The sequence below is a fragment of the Helicoverpa zea genome, chromosome 16, assembly GCF_022581195.2.
Source record: "Helicoverpa zea isolate HzStark_Cry1AcR chromosome 16, ilHelZeax1.1, whole genome shotgun sequence".
Taxonomy (NCBI): Eukaryota; Metazoa; Arthropoda; class Insecta; order Lepidoptera; family Noctuidae; genus Helicoverpa; species Helicoverpa zea.
In genome coordinates this window covers 11,691,308-11,708,524 of record NC_061467.1, presented here as the reverse complement: position 1 = coordinate 11,708,524, position 17,217 = coordinate 11,691,308, and the positions used below count along the sequence as shown (strand labels likewise).

The 17,217-nt window shown below is 39.3% G+C and overlaps 2 protein-coding genes across 4 annotated transcripts; one reads left to right on the top strand and one right to left on the bottom strand.

Moving 5' to 3' along the window:
* Positions 1-2,022: 2,022 nt before the first annotated feature.
* LOC124637349 (importin subunit alpha-3) lies at positions 2,023-5,364 on the top strand. Its single transcript, XM_047173722.1, has 5 exons — positions 2,023-2,416; positions 2,704-2,873; positions 3,898-4,040; positions 4,349-4,530; positions 4,950-5,364. The coding sequence occupies exons 1-5, from the start codon at positions 2,301-2,303 to the stop codon at positions 5,338-5,340; spliced, it is 1,002 nt and encodes a 333-aa protein (XP_047029678.1). The 5' UTR covers positions 2,023-2,300; the 3' UTR covers positions 5,341-5,364.
* Positions 5,365-5,426: 62 nt separating this feature from the next.
* Positions 5,427-16,799, bottom strand: LOC124637348. Of its 3 annotated transcripts, none has more exons than XM_047173719.1 (10): positions 15,255-16,781; positions 14,532-14,715; positions 13,652-13,737; positions 13,198-13,316; positions 12,619-12,772; positions 10,634-10,761; positions 10,223-10,326; positions 9,851-9,955; positions 9,339-9,461; positions 5,427-8,143 (listed from the first exon to the last, which is right to left on the bottom strand). In XM_047173719.1, the coding sequence occupies exons 1-10, from the start codon at positions 15,300-15,302 to the stop codon at positions 8,025-8,027; spliced, it is 1,170 nt and encodes a 389-aa protein (XP_047029675.1). In that variant the 5' UTR covers positions 15,303-16,781; the 3' UTR covers positions 5,427-8,024. The 3 variants fall into 3 exon arrangements, with proteins under 3 accessions (XP_047029675.1, XP_047029677.1, XP_047029676.1); XM_047173720.1 differs by lacking the exon at positions 5,427-8,143 and adding an exon at positions 8,257-8,414 and having other exon boundaries at positions 12,568-12,772; positions 15,255-16,792; XM_047173721.1 differs by lacking the exon at positions 9,339-9,461 and having other exon boundaries at positions 5,427-8,224; positions 12,568-12,772; positions 15,255-16,799.
* Positions 16,800-17,217: the final 418 nt, after the last annotated feature.

Sequence of the window (17,217 nt, the reverse complement as noted above, 5' to 3'; positions counted from 1 at the left end):
GTCATGTAGTCAAAGTAACTGTATTAGAAATTTGTAAACGGGATGCCAATTTACTAAAAGCGGATATTGCGCTAAAATGTATGTTGACGAAGTTAGATGGTCAAGCTAATAACGTAAGCCAAAATCTTACAAAAGCACTTCGAAGACGCATAAAGGAGCGACGACTTTTAATATCTAGAGTATAGCAATATTTGCATGGCCGGTAATACCGTGATCACGTGATCACGGTATTGATATTTTTTTCAATACCGGTATTGATACCGGTATTGAAAAAATCCGGTATTTGAAAGCCCTAGTAGCTATAGGACCGATTTATTTCTAAATGCGATACGTTGGTAAATAAAACATAAATGGAGGTTCAACACAAACGATTACGATTAAACGAATTTTCCCACTAAATTGATTAATGGCAAGTGAAAAGCCTCATTCATCGGTAATACGACCAAACTAAAATGAGCCCTGCGACCCTAGAATACAGAGTATTTGGTGGCTCAATGTTATTGGTTGCGTTGCGGGCCTAGAGCCAAATCGTGTAATTCATCAATCCGTGTGATTAGTGGGCGCTATTGATGACGCGGAGAAAATCCCTCGAGATAAGAGTTTGTTATTGAGCTTATTCAGGTTTCTGTATTGTGTTGGTGTCTATAACTACTTACATAATAGGGTTATCGGTAAATAGGTCAGTACACTGAGATTCATGAGATGAAAAAAATATATGTAGTTACCTAATCCACTCAGGTAGAAATTAATAGTACATTCATCAATTAGGATTTGATTCAGAGTTTAGGTAACAATAAAAAAAAACGATTGGCTCTGAAGACACCCAGCTCCAACAATTGTACTTAAGCGCCATCAATACAGAATGCTACGCCTACGCACTTAGTTGACGAGGGTCTTGTCACAAGAGGCGTGCCGTGGGATTCGTGACTGCGTGAGTTACGGGAATTATTCATCAAAAGATAAGGTTGCAACTAACACTTTTAAACTTCTTACAGCATCCTACTTCAGACTTCTTCTCAAGGCCTCTCACGCCGGATAAAGAGTTGAACCTGGGAAAAGAAGCTGGATTTTGCAGAATTATTCATTACCTGACACTTACCTTATTTCAAACACACACAGCACTGAGCACTAATTACACCTTGATGATATTTATTGTTCTGTCTACTCGATGTCCGTACGTCATTGTTGGGATCTAGCAGAATACCAGCGTCAGGTATTCTACCTGACACATGCTGAACTGGACTCCCATTCAGTGCAAACTTAACACATACTGCAACGTTAGTTTCTGTTAGCATGTTTCTATTTTTACCCAGCTTTTGTTTTATTTTATTTCTTATTGTGTCTTGTTTGTGCTGAATAAAACTTTTATCTCATCATCATCTCAGCCATAGGACGTCCACTGCTGAACATAGGCCTCCCCCTTTGATCTCCACAGATACCTGTTGGAGGCGACCTGCATCCAGCGTCTTCCGGCGACCTTTATAAGGTCGTCTGTCCACCTCGTTGGTGGAAGTCCTACGCTGCGCTTGCTAGTCCGTGGTCCCTACTCCAGCACTTTTCGGCCCCATCTGCCATCTGCTCTGCGAGCAATAGGTATGGCCTGCCCATTGCCACTTCAACTTGTTAATCCGGTGGGCTATATCGGTGACTTTGGTTCGTCTACGAATCTCCTCGTTTCGGATTCGATCACGTAGAGAAACACCGAGCATAACCCTCTCCATAGCTCGTTGAGCGACTTTGACCTTTGAGATGAGGCCGATAGTGAGAGACCACGTTTCGGTCCCGTAAGTCATCACTGGTAACACACATTGGTTGAAGACTTTCGTCTTGAGGCACTGAGGTGTGTCAGACGAAAAGACATTGCGTAGTTTCCCGAACGCTGCCCAGCCGAGTTGGATTCGGCGGTTGACCTCTTTCTCGAAGTTGGACCTACCTAATTGGACTACTTGTCCTAGGTAGATATATGAGCCAACAACTTCGAGTACCGAGCTTCCAACTTTTATCTATCTATCAGAAATTGCATCTGCAGATTCTTGACTTCCTGAGTCCTGATCAGTTAGTTAGAGTATAAATTCTTCCTTTTAAGCCTGTAACTGAAAAGACCATGTTCTAAATATCAATTTTCTGTAAAAAGCCTTATGTTCCGATCAATAACTGTGCTGACAGTGACAGCGGATTTTGGTCAGCAGTTACTGTCACTCGCTATTTGTTATTATTTTTTTCGGCAAATTGCTCGATTTGCTTAGATATATTTTTTTTATAATATGTTTATTTCTAAGTAAAACAGCAAAATACGTAAAATGGATGAAGAAGCGATTGAAAATATAAGAGAAACAAGTCGTAATACACTGGTGTTGAACAGAAGAAAGCATCGAGACGAAGTAGCTGATGTACGGCGATCTATGCATTCTTTGCGGTAAGAAATATACAACAATATTACACGGAAATTAATATATACAAACCCATTATGTTTGCAATCCTAAACTTTCAAGATCCTGGTCAAGTTACAATTTAATTTCTTGCAACCACAGGCCATTTGTCACAAAAGTGCACTTTTGTTTGAGACTGCGCCTTTGCCAGCTTAACGCAGTTTCAGGCCTAACTATGTATTTTACTGCTGAGCGAAAGCATTTCCTCCCAAAGAAATTGCAGTAGACTGTGCAAATTACGGACGTTTTCTGAATTTTGCAATATGTTCTACAGCACAAATTCAGACACAATCACACAGATTGCTAATAAGCTGAAGACCAAAGCACCAATCAGCTTGCCTGAGCTCAACACCTTGAAGAATGCCCTGATAGATGATCCTATCAATGTTGAAGTGGTATTACACACTCATGGAGCTCTCCGAGGCTTGGTGCGGGAAATGACAGGTGAGAAATATGTTTTAGACTGTAAACTGAAATTTAACGACCTATCAACTATTTGTGAAATTGTTTGTTTTATTCTACAAGTATTGTTAATAAATCAAAGTGCTCTGCTTGTTGCAAATGCGACTGATCTTGCATAGATTTTACAAATTTTTTGATAAAAATTAAAAATCAACCAAATGGCTCACAGCCAAACAAAGAACTATATGAAATAGTCAGTTACTTTATTGAAAGCCTAAAAAAAAATTTGTTAGATAGGTATAAACTAAAACTCTCGGTACCTTCTGTGTCATCATTTGTAAAGGACAATGGGCGATTCCGGTCCAAATGTCCACCACGAACGAGACCTACATGGCTAGATAGCCCGTTAAATATAGAACATTTTTTGTTATGAAAGTAAAAAAAAATGTAATGCCAGAAAAAAGTTATAGCAAAATCAAATAAAATATTTTATAGATTTTTTCAATTTCATTTTTTCAATTACTTTCCGTGATGTTCGAATTTCGTACTTTCTGTTACTTCTGACAAAATAGAATTGTTCATTATTAGAGAGAAGACACCACCAGTAACATCGAACTTTCTTAGATCCAGGAACAGCTGAGTATATTCAAGCACTTCTGGTGCCTCAATTGGTTAGTGATTCGTACATCCATCGGGCAAACAAATATGGGCTGTTTATATTCAAATGTGTCTTACTCATCTTAGTTTTAGATAAAATGTGGAAATGGAAGTGGAATAAAATAAAAAATAATAATGATAACATACAAAAACTACCGAAAATTAAGAATACATTTTTGGCTATAACTTTTTTTGGCATTGTTTTTTTTTTACTTTCTTAGTAAAAGTTACTCTAAATTAAGTGGACTATTTAATTATATAGGTCTCTTTCGTGGTGGACATTTGGACCAAATTTCATACATTCTTGCCCAATCTCCTTTATTGCATAACTGACATAGTTACAGAGTTCCCTATACATCATCCTAGCACAGCAAATAAACGTTAAACAACATTATGTAATACTTTCCAGGTCATGAAGCGAACAAGCAGTGTGCTGCAGTGGGCTGCGTCTGTAACCTGGCCCTCGGTGATGCTAGAGCTGGATATGCCGTGGCTAAGGCTGCCGGCCCCTACCTTATTGCTGCCCTTGATAATCTCACCACTGAATATGCTGTGAGTATTACAGATACCTACTAACTACCCATTCACTCCATAGTGGTATGTTCGTGTACACAGATTTTTACCAACTTTTTATTTTATTTCATTAAAATAGGTTCTCCAACAATTGTTTACACAATTTCAATTATATAAAACACATGCTTGACGATTATATTTTATATGTAACTATAATAACTTTCTAGAAAAGCAGCAGGTCAATTTGGATTTACTGATTAACTCTGGAAAATTAGGGTTGATTCATAAAAGCTACCATTTCATAAAATTACATGATATCTACATGATATCCATTCGAATTCTTTCAGGTGACCAGTGCATGGACTTTGGGCAACCTGGCCGGCTCCGGGCCCAAGGCATGTGACCTTCTGGTGTCTCAGGGCTCCATCGCAAAGCTGACGGATCTGCTCATCAGCAACAATGAGGATACGAGGGAGGGTGTGCTGTACGCTCTGGTGCGGTTTGCTCATCAATTGCGGGATGAGTTCAGGTATTTAAACATTTATACTTTTGTTGCTTAATTGTTCGTACCCTAAAGGCTCTAAGCTCTGGGCTAAACTTCAGGACTAATTTGAAAAATTCACTGTTAGGAAGCTACTATATTTTGATGTCCAGATTATTTAAATTCTTCTTGGGACACAGTTGAAACTGCCAGAAACAGCTACTGTATGCTCGTAAAAATTATGTTCCAAAGTTATGTAATTTAGAGAATCATCCTTTTATTTATTGCTCAAGCATAATGATAACAGATGTATATCAAAGATCTTTAAATATGAAGCATGTTGTTCCAGGCTTAGGTACTTTTTTTACAAACAAACTCTGTGGCTTAGATTAGTACATATTGAGAAAGTCGAGAATAAGTGTCTCTTTTACTTGCCTTGATAAAACCATAAACATTCCGTATTTCAGAATGGAGTATCTCCACCGAATCCTGCAGACTCTCCCAAATTTAAAGATGGCGGCATCGTCACAACTTCTCTTCATACTGTCCTGTCACCGAGACTTCACAAACCACTTCATCACCGAAGAGTTTCTCCTGAAGATCTTACGATACCTAGGTGTAAGTATCGAGAAATCTATCGAAAACCCTAACATTGTGTACTTATTTAGATTCTTAGCGAATTTGAACTGTATCGAAGTATTTAGCATAGTGTTAAGCAATCTCTTGGCTAATAATAAGGTTAATGTGCTAAAAAAATTGATGGAGACTGAAAATGTGAGCGATTCTGTATTGTGGTTCTTAGGCAATGCTTATAAGTGTTGTAGCAATCATGAATTCTTTGCAGTATTATTGCGGTGATTTAAATAAAGACTTTTTACTGAACTATGGTATTTTAAATCTATTCTGCTTGACTTTTATGTTTTTAGGTTAAATAAAACAAATAGCATTTGCAATAAATATATTATCATATCAATAATTATAATATTCAAATATAATAATTAATAGTATTATTTAATAAATTAGATTAATATGGATAAGGCTACAAATATAGCATTTAGTAGGTCTACATCACTCTCACAAATGTAGCGTTGAGGACCGTTCACACTTACACGGCAATCGGGCGGACAACTGCGTAACTATATAAAAAACGTTGTTTATCTAAACTTTAAACATGATTAAAATCGCAGATCATTTTTAACTATATTTAATAATAACTCTAAATTCAGCTAAAAATATTTTAGTCTTTATATTTTAGTACATAATCATACCGTTATGCCGTAGTTCGCATTCCGTGTCCTGTGGAAAATAAATGCTAATGGCAGTATTATTACTGGGATATCTCACTGGATTCCGAAGGCAACCAAAATATTGTACATTCTAATAAAGAAAAACCTACTCGCCAATGTTCGTCTTGCGTCCTTTTTATTCGTTATAATAAAAGAAAGAGACATAACACTAAGCAACTATTACGTAGCATTATTGCTCATAAGTACTAAGTTTTTCTAAATTTACTGTTACATGTATGTACAAAATTGCACTTTACATCACAAATGAGCAAAATCTAAGGGCTCGTCCATAATGCTGCACGGGAACATATTTTTCACATATTGCATGTGCGCATACCTTTTTAATTTTCTAACGCCACAATATAATAGTAATTGACAAAGACAAGTTTATTGTGAACGGAAAATTAAAAGTTCATGCGTTTTCACAAGCATACTTAGGTATAAAATGACATCTCTAAATACTCATGAATTGGAAATTGGTGTTCTCTATAATAAATAACACTTCTCATTGAGAGAAGTAAAACAGAGCTTTGTTGATGAATGATTTTGCGAACTGTAGGTGGTAATTACAGTTCACGAAATCCACGTTTTCGGTACTTATCAGGGTTTTAGGTAATTTTAAGTCAAAGATTCAAGATGGCCGCCATGAATGTCAGCGCCATCTTGGATACGTTTGACAGTTACATATTTTCAGACAGTGAGTGTTCCGTGCAGCATTAAGTAACGGCTCCAGTTCAACACGGTCGTCTGAGGCTATACGATAACTACGAGTTAGTAATATATTACCGTTACAGAAGGCGATTACGATTATACCATAGTAATTGAATCCTTTAGTGCTGCCCAACCGTCGATTATTTGTTACGCTATTTGTCTAAAAGCTCAAGTTTACCGACAACATAACGACAGTTTTCTTAAAACACCTGCTAACTATGAATTTTCACCTTTAAGTTTTAAAGTAACGAGTTGTTTTAAGAAAATCGAACATTTATGTCAGTGAACTTGTGCATAAGTGGTACAGTTTTCATATTCAGTCTAACTAGGTGGCTGTTATTGAAACTACATTATCAATTTCATGGAGACATTTTTCAGCCCACAGTGAGGTTTTTTTTTAAGTTAAGCGCCTCAAACACGATAAATATTGATCACCTTATTCATAATCCAGCCATCCGCCATTTAAGCTGTTGTCTCTTTCCGTCATACGTCTTATTTCCTTGATAGAAAGAGACAGTTGGTAGCTAAAATAGGTTTCATTATGTGGCTGAATTATAAATAATGGGAGATATAGCATAACATCAAATTGCTACGTTTCAGTAGTAAATAGTTGAATGCTTTTTTAAACTGTATTCTACATTGAATTTGTCTAAAGTGTGTGAGACGCTTACATTGGTACATACAATAATTATTACATAGGTCCTCAATTTTACGATTGTAATTTGTTGGTCAATTAGTTCATGGAGAGAATTGTATTTTAATTTTTAAAATTTGTTAAATTGACTAGCCAATATATTTTAGGTGTCGAATTTCAGCTTTGGATTTTTTAGACACCAACTTTTGTTTTTTTTTTTGTTAGACTGGTGCCTAAAAATATGACGTTACTTTGGTCTTTCAGTCTTTCTATATTGATATTTTATAGATTCATACGAACATAATTTTCATGCAAATTATGATATTCCAAAACATGTTCGTTGTTCCAGCATTTTACGTGCGCGGAATATGCTTTCAGTAAGTTTTGAAGATTTGACAAGTACATATGTAGGTACTTAAGTAGCTTGTTGATTTAATGGAGATATACCAAATATAAGATAACTTTCATGGTGAGCGCACATCTATTGGGGTAAAGATAGCTTCACATTTTTGTCTGAGCCTCCAAGCATTTTTTCTATATCCTTTGTACTCTCTTGTATTTTCTTTGTTAAATGTGCGTTCCCCATTAAAAATATAGAGTTATTAAACTCATTACGTATTATGGATAGTGTATGTAGTATGGATAAAACTTTATACATGTTTAGTGGTTGTTCAAATATAACACTGGACATGACCTTTATGTTGACATTAACATGTAAATAGTAGAATGGTCTTCAGTGAAGTAGGTTGATATAGTTCTCGTCAAGTAACTTTACTTTTCCGAAGTTAGCGTTGCCTTGCGCATGCGCATTGGTATATACGAGTTTTTCATTAAATTTGACAGTATTTTAAAGTATTGGATCATTTAAGGAATTGAGTGAATAGGATAGACTAGGCAAAATATCGTTCGACTCAACATTCCAATAAAAGTTGAGTGTAGGTACCTATAGTGTAGTCGCTACAACCTTCAGATAAGCAAAGCCAGTGGACAAGAGCGTAGTGTAGTGTTTGACATCGAGGTTCGGGCGGTCCTGAGTGAGCGACTGGTGATCACTACGTGTGGTCGGCGTGGCGGCGCGGCTGGCGGCGCGCGCGGGCTCGCGGGCCGCTCGCTGCCGGGCAGACACAAGTACTGCGGGTGCGTCCACACGGTGCACGGCGCCGGACCAAGTTACAAGCACGCGAGTTGGGTAGCTTGCTCTGGTACATGCGCGAGTCGCTAGATCCGCGCGTTTTTAAAATGCATGTAACCTGCGCATATGCCTCAATATGCGCAAGCTACTTGCTCCGTGTAGACGCACCCTGAGAAAACATACATATCCTAACAGAGTTCCTACTGGCTTAACCAGCCTCCACGCTATGAGCGAACGTTCCTAGGCGAAGTGCTCGGAAAATATGATCAAAGCCAATAAGGAAGTTTAACGAGACAAAATTAGCCGAAGTAAGCCCCAGTAGTTACTGTCCTCGTATTCATCTAATGTCAGCCAATTTCGCAAGTAATATGAACCTGCCGTTAAAAATCTTAAAATTTACTTCAACCTAAACATGAACATACTTCCCTTCATTGTTTTCTCTCATAAATAAGTATTACGTTACTTATAAATAAATTGTTAGTAAAACCCCGCATGCACAACAAGCCAATTAATATTGTTAGTAAAAACTCAATTGTACCTACACAAATCAAAAATCCATTGCTTTATCAAAGTAATGAAGGACAATACACAAAGAATCAAACGGTTCACTTGACACTCACATTTTACCACTTTCTCCATCTTCTTCCTCTTGCCCTGTTCCCAATTTTACTTGGGGTCGGCGCAATATGTCATTCTCTTCCATTTTCCCCTGTCACTCGTCATACTGACACCCACTCCCTTCCTATACATGTCATCTTTCAGGCAATCCGTCCGTCTTTTCTTAGGTCTTCCTCTTCCTCTCCATCCATCTACATGCCCATACCACACACATGCCCATACCATGACAATATTCTGCTTCTCATCTTTTCTGTATATATATCATACCACTTTCTCCATCTATACATCATTATTTACCCACATCATTCAACTATTCTCTGACACACCCCGAATCAAAACATTCGCAGTAGCAATCAAAGACATTTACCTAGCAGAAAATCAGAACCCTATCACACCTATTCTATTCCAAAAATACAATGCGCAAACCATTTAGTAAAAAGCCATAACTAAATTAAAAAAAAACGTGCGTCCTCACCCTGACAGTGTGACAATAATTTTGTGACAACCATTTTCACCTCTGGGTACATGTCGTTAGAGTTCATTTTACTACTGTCGTGTTTCGCTAAATCGCTCGCGTATATTGATCTAATTCGGCTTTCTGGAATATTAAAATAAAGGCAAAATAAAAACTTTATAACTCACTTGTTGTGCATGGAGCTCTAAGACATTGTAACGGGGTTTAGCTTTGGACTCAAAATCTCACCATTTTTTGACATGGAAAATGGTATAAAATTGGGAAAATTATTTAAGCCCTATACAATGCACTCAAAAGTAATATTTTCAGTTTTGAAAATGGTTACTGCTCGTCTTCCATAGCCTATCAGGAACACGGTTTATCTGACAGGTAAACTATAACTTTGGTTTCACGGACCTCGGATAGTAATATCTGGCAGAAATTATTAACAGCCTTTATCTGACAGAGCATTAACCGACTGACACTTTATAAGTAACCAGTGAAACCGGTCTAAATCTTTCAAAAAGCTATACCTGAAGGTTCGTCCGGAGTCTTAGGAGAGGTAGTGGCAGCTTCGCCGTTCACTGACTGGACCTTTTTGTTCTTGTCGTAACCATTGGCTCTGGGACGTGTATGATCTGAAATTCATAAGAAACTCGTTAGAGACATGTTATCATTTCTTTCCAGAGGGATTTAAATGCCCCCTAAACTCAAATGAGGGCCTCTTAGGTTACAATTCCAGAGATTTCTTTAATATGTCACAGTTTCTGTGGTTCATAAAGAAACTGCCCTCTCTGTCTCTCCTTCCTCGTGATGTGATGAAAATGTTTGGTCTCCCGACGATTGAAAATTGAGCCGTTAACTCATCCTCGTTCAGCGAGAACTTGTCTCTAAAATATACTTACTATTAGCATATACGGTAGAGCGGTGCATTTGTTGTCCGGAGAGTTCTGGCAGTGTAAGCGGTCGCCGCGTGCTCCGCCCTCGGGAACCCACCATGTTGAATTCCCTGTAATATTAGACGCCTTTTGAAAATTTCAGAAGAGGATAACGCCTTTGGAACCCCTTTTTGGGAAAACATGACTGTGGCTCTTGAATGCAAAAAGCGTAAGAAGGAACATGGTGGCAATTTGACACTCAGTAGCAGTCGTTGTTACAATCCCACGCCAGAAGCTGTCAGGCGGATTTGAGAAAACTGACACAAGGACTTGCTAGGTGATTAAACGGAGAAAGTGCATTTTCAAGATTACCCACCAAATTCTAATGTCATGTGAATTATACAGTAATCTACATGAAAGTATATAGTAAATACTCACTCTCTGAGCGGTTCTCGCCAAAAGTCAGGAGTGTGGACAGGCGGGAAGTGGTAATTGTTCTGGTAGCCGTACGCGTCCAGCCCGCTGGCTCGCAGACTCGCGTGCAAAGAATTCTTCATACACTGTAACTGTTGCCAAACGCATTCGATAATTAAACCTTTATTAACAAGACAATAAGGTTCAGAATTAGTTGGTGACTAATTTGGAACGGGTGGTTTCTTATAAATGAATTTTCGAAATTGCTGGCTTGGTAAAAAGGATTTTGAAGATTTTGGTTTTCTCACTAATTCATTTGTAAAAGTTTATTTTGATGTTTTTAAAAGCCGTTAGGGGTTCAAACCTTACTATATAATTTGTTAAATTCGATTTCGCCCACGTTTGTGTAAAAGTGCTAGCAAATCCACCAAAATATGTGCATTGTGACTCAGTCATATAAAACAGGTGCAAGATTGCCTCTCACCATCCAAAACGTGCTTTTCTTCTAAATATTAGTAGGGATCTGAATCTCTTAAAGTTAGGTATAAGATGATTCTAGCTAACATAGCTATTTGTGCAGAAATTCCTATAACTAGACCACTGAGTACCAGTAAACATATAGTTCGGCTAGTAAAAGGAAAAGTATGCAGTAGTCAAGAAATATTGGCTGTCTAGTACGCGGGCACATTAACCAGGGGACAATTTAATTTTTTACAGAGCTTAGGAAGAAGAAAGTGCTATCAATAGACTTGTTTACATTACTAATTCAAACAAAAATACAGTGAACACATAAAGCAGTTATCCCGTACACCCAACTATTGTTGGTCCATTATGGTTTCACATAATGTTAACTGTACTGTGCCATGGTCAGAATGCCCTTAGTCTCATTTAAATTATTATAAGCGGACTGCTTGCTCACCAGGGATATGCCATAAATTTTTCGTAAACAATATCGTTTCCAGTGAGTACTGTTTTGATTTTAGCCCAAAAAATGCTAGATCTCCTAAAGAGCAAACAACCTCAAAAAGTGTCCTAGAAGGTGCTGTTCCCATAATTCCGTTTACAGTTCAAACAGCAACCTCTTTCCACGTCTACTTAAAACAAATTATAGCTAAAATCATTGTAAAAGCGCATACGAGGACGGGACAAAACAAAGATGCTAACACATGCGGGGTTAGTAGTCAACTAAAACATCACTCTCGCGAAATTATTGTGCCAAAAACTAGGTTAAGATACTTTAACTTTTTGGAGTTATACCCCTGCCAGGAAAGGCCAAAGATCAAAGTGGTATCAGACTTCTTCTAGATTGAACGAAGGTCCTTTTGGAAATTACGCGCTTCTGCTCAAGTGAAGGGGTGATTCAACATCCAAATGGTATTCCTAACTGCTAGTCCCTTCCCTGGCTGGGGCACTGTATGCGTGACGCGATCCCGTCCACGTCGGCGCGCCAATCGGCTGCTACGCCGAGCCTCAACAACACCACCACTTTATGAACTCCAAGGGAATGTGTAGGACTTACTTGGACAGCGGAAGGGATCAGGGGGACCTTGAAAGACATAGAGGATATTATTGTATCCTTTTTTAAAAATTGAGGATGTTTCGATTCTCTGCAGATATGTTTAGATAGTTCAAAGTGATTTTCAACTGTCTTACTTTGCCTTCTGAAAAATACTGTTTGACTAACTAATTAGATTTTGGCATTTTGACCCTTAAATGGCTTTACCATAACATAGTTGATTTATTTGGTGAGTTAGGTACATCAAAATGTATGCAGTAATGAACATTATTCTCGTTCTAAAGCTAGGATATCGCCTATCGATTTAACGTTAGCTCGTAATCCTTTGGGGCAATAAAGGGGATATGTTGGAGACTTCTTGGTTCCTTTCCTAGAATAGCAAGGATCAGAAGTAGTCGGGAGCGGAGCGTGGTGCGTGTTGCGGGGCGAGTGCGACACGTACGTGAGCGTGGCCGTCGAACAAGAGGTTAGTGACGGCGCCGCCCGGCGGTACCTCTCTGCGCTGGCGCTCGGCGTCGGCGCGCAGGCGCCGCACCAGGCGCTCCGCCTCGCCCAGCCGCGCGCGCAGCTCGGCGCGCGACTCCTGCGCCGCGCCCCCCTCCGAGCCGCACGACGCGCACTGCGACACCTCCAGCGCGCGCAGCTTCCTGTGCCATCCACTCTCATCAGCTGCCTAGCCGTAGCAACAACTACATGTTGGGGTCGGCTTCCAGTCTAAACCGACGCAGCTGAGTACCAGCAGTGTTTTATATGTATGAAGCGACTGTCTGGTCTATCGGACCTCCTCGATCTATCGGTAATCGGTACCAGGATGCTTCTTTATTTGGAACTATGCATGTAAGCACCGACCCATGTACAATACATAAATGACATGAAGTATTCGCCCGTATATCTCATTGTAGACAAAGGAAGAGACTAGTGTCCCCAGTCGGTTGGTAACAATAGCCTTGTACCGAGGGAACATCACAACAAAAAAATCGTTTAAGACAAATGCGTATCTGGCCATCTTATTTCTTCCTTTTTTCTTAAAGTTACAAGGACCTAAACTAGTAAATAGATGAGGTATTCATACTCAGTCTGTGCATCAACTAAAAGCTGCAGCTGGCAGGCGCGTGCCTCCGCGGCCTTCGCCTCGGCGCGGGCGGCAGTCGCCTCCTGCTCCAAGCGGGTCACCTCGCGTTTCAGCTTCGTCTGGACATCATCATGGTATGTGTAAGGAAATATAGCAAAAAAAAATTAAAAGTTTGAACTATAGGATGTAACCTAAAAGCATAACGTCTTGTCTAAAAGCAGGTACGCCAAATATATGAGCGTGTTACATAATTAACTTATCTAAGATCATTATTTTAATACTTTTACAATTCTTTCAGCATCAATTTTTTTTTTACTTGCTCTTTTACGTAACTAGACTACTTAATTGGTGTTTTGTTTTGAAACATCAACAAGCGTAGTATGAGGAAACAAAATAAAGGTACTAACTAAAATGTATAGGTATAAATAACACTTACACAAACTCGTTAAATTACCTCATTGTTTTCGGTATTTTCCTCGGCTGCAGGCGAACTGGTTTTGGGAGACGATTCTTTATTGAATATGAGTTGGAACTGCAAATCTGGAAAGAACAATATTTTTATAAGATCCTCTCAACGAATACGGGTTTACCTTTGTAATGTAAGGCAAGGACCTCACATTGGTCGATACAAATCCTAAAAATACATCGACTTGACATGACGACGAGCATTTATTTCATTTACATGTGGGCAAGTACCTAAATTTCATGGATTGCTAAAGTAAAGTTGCACTGCAAACTCATTGAGTCATCGTAAATAATCTTGTCATTATAGCAATAGTTGCAAGTTGTTTAACGAACCAGTTTACCTCATTGTTTAGATCATTTGGTTAAGTGCGCATGAGTCACTGGTTAAACGAGGCAAAAATAGATGAATTTATAACCTTCGGTGAAATAAACATTTTAATTGCATTCCGAACTTGCAGTATTAAAGAGTTATTCAGGGTAATGTCCTCGGTATTATCCATTTATTTTGTGATGCTTGTCATATTCTTGGCGAGCCACTTGTTTCGATGGTTCATCGTTATGATGTATAATTAGAAGGGCAGGGAGCAACCACATAATGTGCAATGTAATCGAATACATATTTATCCGTGTCAGTAAAAACTCTTCAGCATCTTCACTCACACTATCGGTTTAAGATTTTCCAAACCTATATGCGGGCGCAAGACTGCATCTCAGAAGAGCTTATGCAAAGAAATATGTCGATTCTCACTGACTAGATTTATGACGAGGCCTAAAACCCATACCTGATAAGTAATAGGGTACACCTATACAATAGGTACCTACGTACACCTATTTACTGTCTAGAGTTTTAAAGAGTTACTTTTTCTTACCTCTATTCCTCTCCCTCAGCGCTTCAATCTCGCTGTGTAGCCCATTCAGCATGAGCCGGTGCTGCTCCTGCAGGAACCTGACGCTGTGCTCCAGGTGCGCGACCCTGGCGACAGGATCCCCGCCGATGATGAAGCCTCCGCTAGACGGCTCCGGCGGTGACTTGCTCACCTGCAGATGATGGGTCTAATTTGTTAGGTTGTATTTTTACGAGGCAGGTGTGTTTTTATATATTCTGTGTTGAATATAGGTACCTATGTAATAATACTTAAATTACCCTCATTAAGGTATTACCCCATATCCATAACATCACACATGGCACAACCTTCCTTTACCTAGTTATAAATTAAATAAACGAGACAGCTCTTTGTTCAGATAAATAAATTATGAATCTCGGAACAGTATACGGAAACAGTTAATTGCAATTAAATTACCCCTATCGGTAACGATTTCCCATAGCCAGGTGATGGGAAAAGCCCATTTCATATACATAATTACTTTTCCTATAATGTCAATGACCGGAAGGTAGCTCTTTGTGCTCCGTGACTCGGCAATTTTATTATTTATACTGGACACTCGCATGAAAACATAACAAACGTAACACTTAGTAGAGAGATGATACAACTGAAATCGAATGAGTATCTGGCTGAAAATCTATTTCCGACGCAAGATTTGTGCTGGTGACATGAGAAATTAAATACAAATTAATAAATTGATACACTTACTTGGAGCTTCGTGAACGGAGCAGCTGGCACCAGGACTTTAGACGCCATCGCTGCAGACCAGATTTATTCACATCCACAAAGCAAAGCAATAAGAAGTCAGGAAAAGGCGATTAGCGCAACCTCCTTTGTTGTGTACCGCCGCGGAGCACGCGCGTGTTTCCAATGATAAAGATTCAACATTTGTGCACAGCAAACGCACCACGACCTTGCCCACTACACGTAATAATTAAAAATAAAATTTCACAAATCAACACAAATAATAAACAGCGGCGTATTCGACTAATACTTTATGAGGTAGACGTTTCTCCTAAAGTTAACCGGGGTCGTCGACCGTGGCGACCTTGAACCACTGAACTGGTTACTAATGGTGAAATTGACTTGGAGGAAAGCACTGTTTTTTGGTGTTTCTGTCGATTTTTGGAGGATTTTACGCGTGTTTTTGTCGTGTGGCGGACGGCTCGCTGGGGCCGTGGGTTCTGCCGGCAGGTGCAGGCGCGCGGCGCGAGGGGGGTGCAGTGTCTATCGATCGCGCCGCCGCACACAGGTTCCGCGTCGTACCGCTGACTCACGGGCTTCGTTTCTGTCACTATTTGGCTGTGGCGCGCTGCCAACTCCTCTGATGGCTTTATGGCGTGTCACACAAGTCTTAGCTAATAGCTTAATTTCACCATACGGATTTGGGAATAATATGTAACTTTTTACGGCGACCTTAACCCGAAATGATCGTTAGAATGCTAACAAAACCCGGACATGTTACGCAATTCGACCACCACTAGTTCTACCCAAGGGGTTTATTGCTCGGATTAGTTTTAGCTATTTCCGGTTATTTGAACTCCACACGCCACTATGCTCTTACCTACCTCAACAAAAACAGCCTTTCTATAATAAGTTAGTTTTCACAATAATGAAGTAGGGATGTAGGTAGCTTAGCAATTTTACACATTTAAAACACGTGTAAAAATCAAATCCTAGCGATAAATACTCAATGTACAGATACCAACCAGCGTCACTAAACTAACAGTTTTAATGCAATAAAAATAGCTATTTAACGACCAGAGAAAGTGCAAACTTTCGAACACGTATGGAACATTAAACTGTTGGCACAATGATAAAACCCTCATAAGATCTAACTAATATATTGCTATTTAATTCGGAAGACAGCGAAAGGGCTCATGAAACTCAGAATTTTAGATTTATCATTCATAACCAGAGCTGACTTTACAATGAATTATTGCACTTGTCCATATTCATGAAATTCTCCTCTAACAATGTAAATCTTCTATTTATTCGCCAAAGTAATGGCCATTATTTCCATTTCAATCCTCCTAATAACAACGAAATTGAATAACACCGCGTCCATCCTTTCCAAAAATAAAAGACGCTTTTCCGAGAACACATTTCAATTAATTAGTTTTCCATTAAAACTTGTGTTTTCCAACGAATATGTCCTGTAAGTGTTTGTTATTAATGGTGTTTCCACGTCCAAACGTTTGTCTAGTCAGCCGTGTTTCTTTGTTATCTTTTTGTAAGAGGTAATCCTTGTAAATAAGTCGATCCTTTGTCTTTTCTACGTCGACAGGCACCGAGAGGCACCGTGCACCGATTACCCTCTACCATACTGCATCACCATCTGCGGGTCGTCCACCCTGAAGCGCCTCCTCGGCTGAGCGTCATCACCGGACATCTCTCCACGTGAAGCCAGGACAGTGCTAGCGCGCTTTACCTCCATATAACGAAATTAATTTTTGCTGACGGGCATTCGAATCGCGACCTTGAAATAAATTTTTATGTTCACTATGTGGGGTTTAATTTGAAATCTAAACCGTCCACACGCTAAACGTGACATTGGCACGTTTAGCGTGTGGACGAATTAATTTTGTTATATGGAGGTAAAGCGCGCTAGCACTGTCCTGGCTTCACGTGGAGAGATGTCCGGTGATGACGCTCAGCCGAGGAGGCGCTT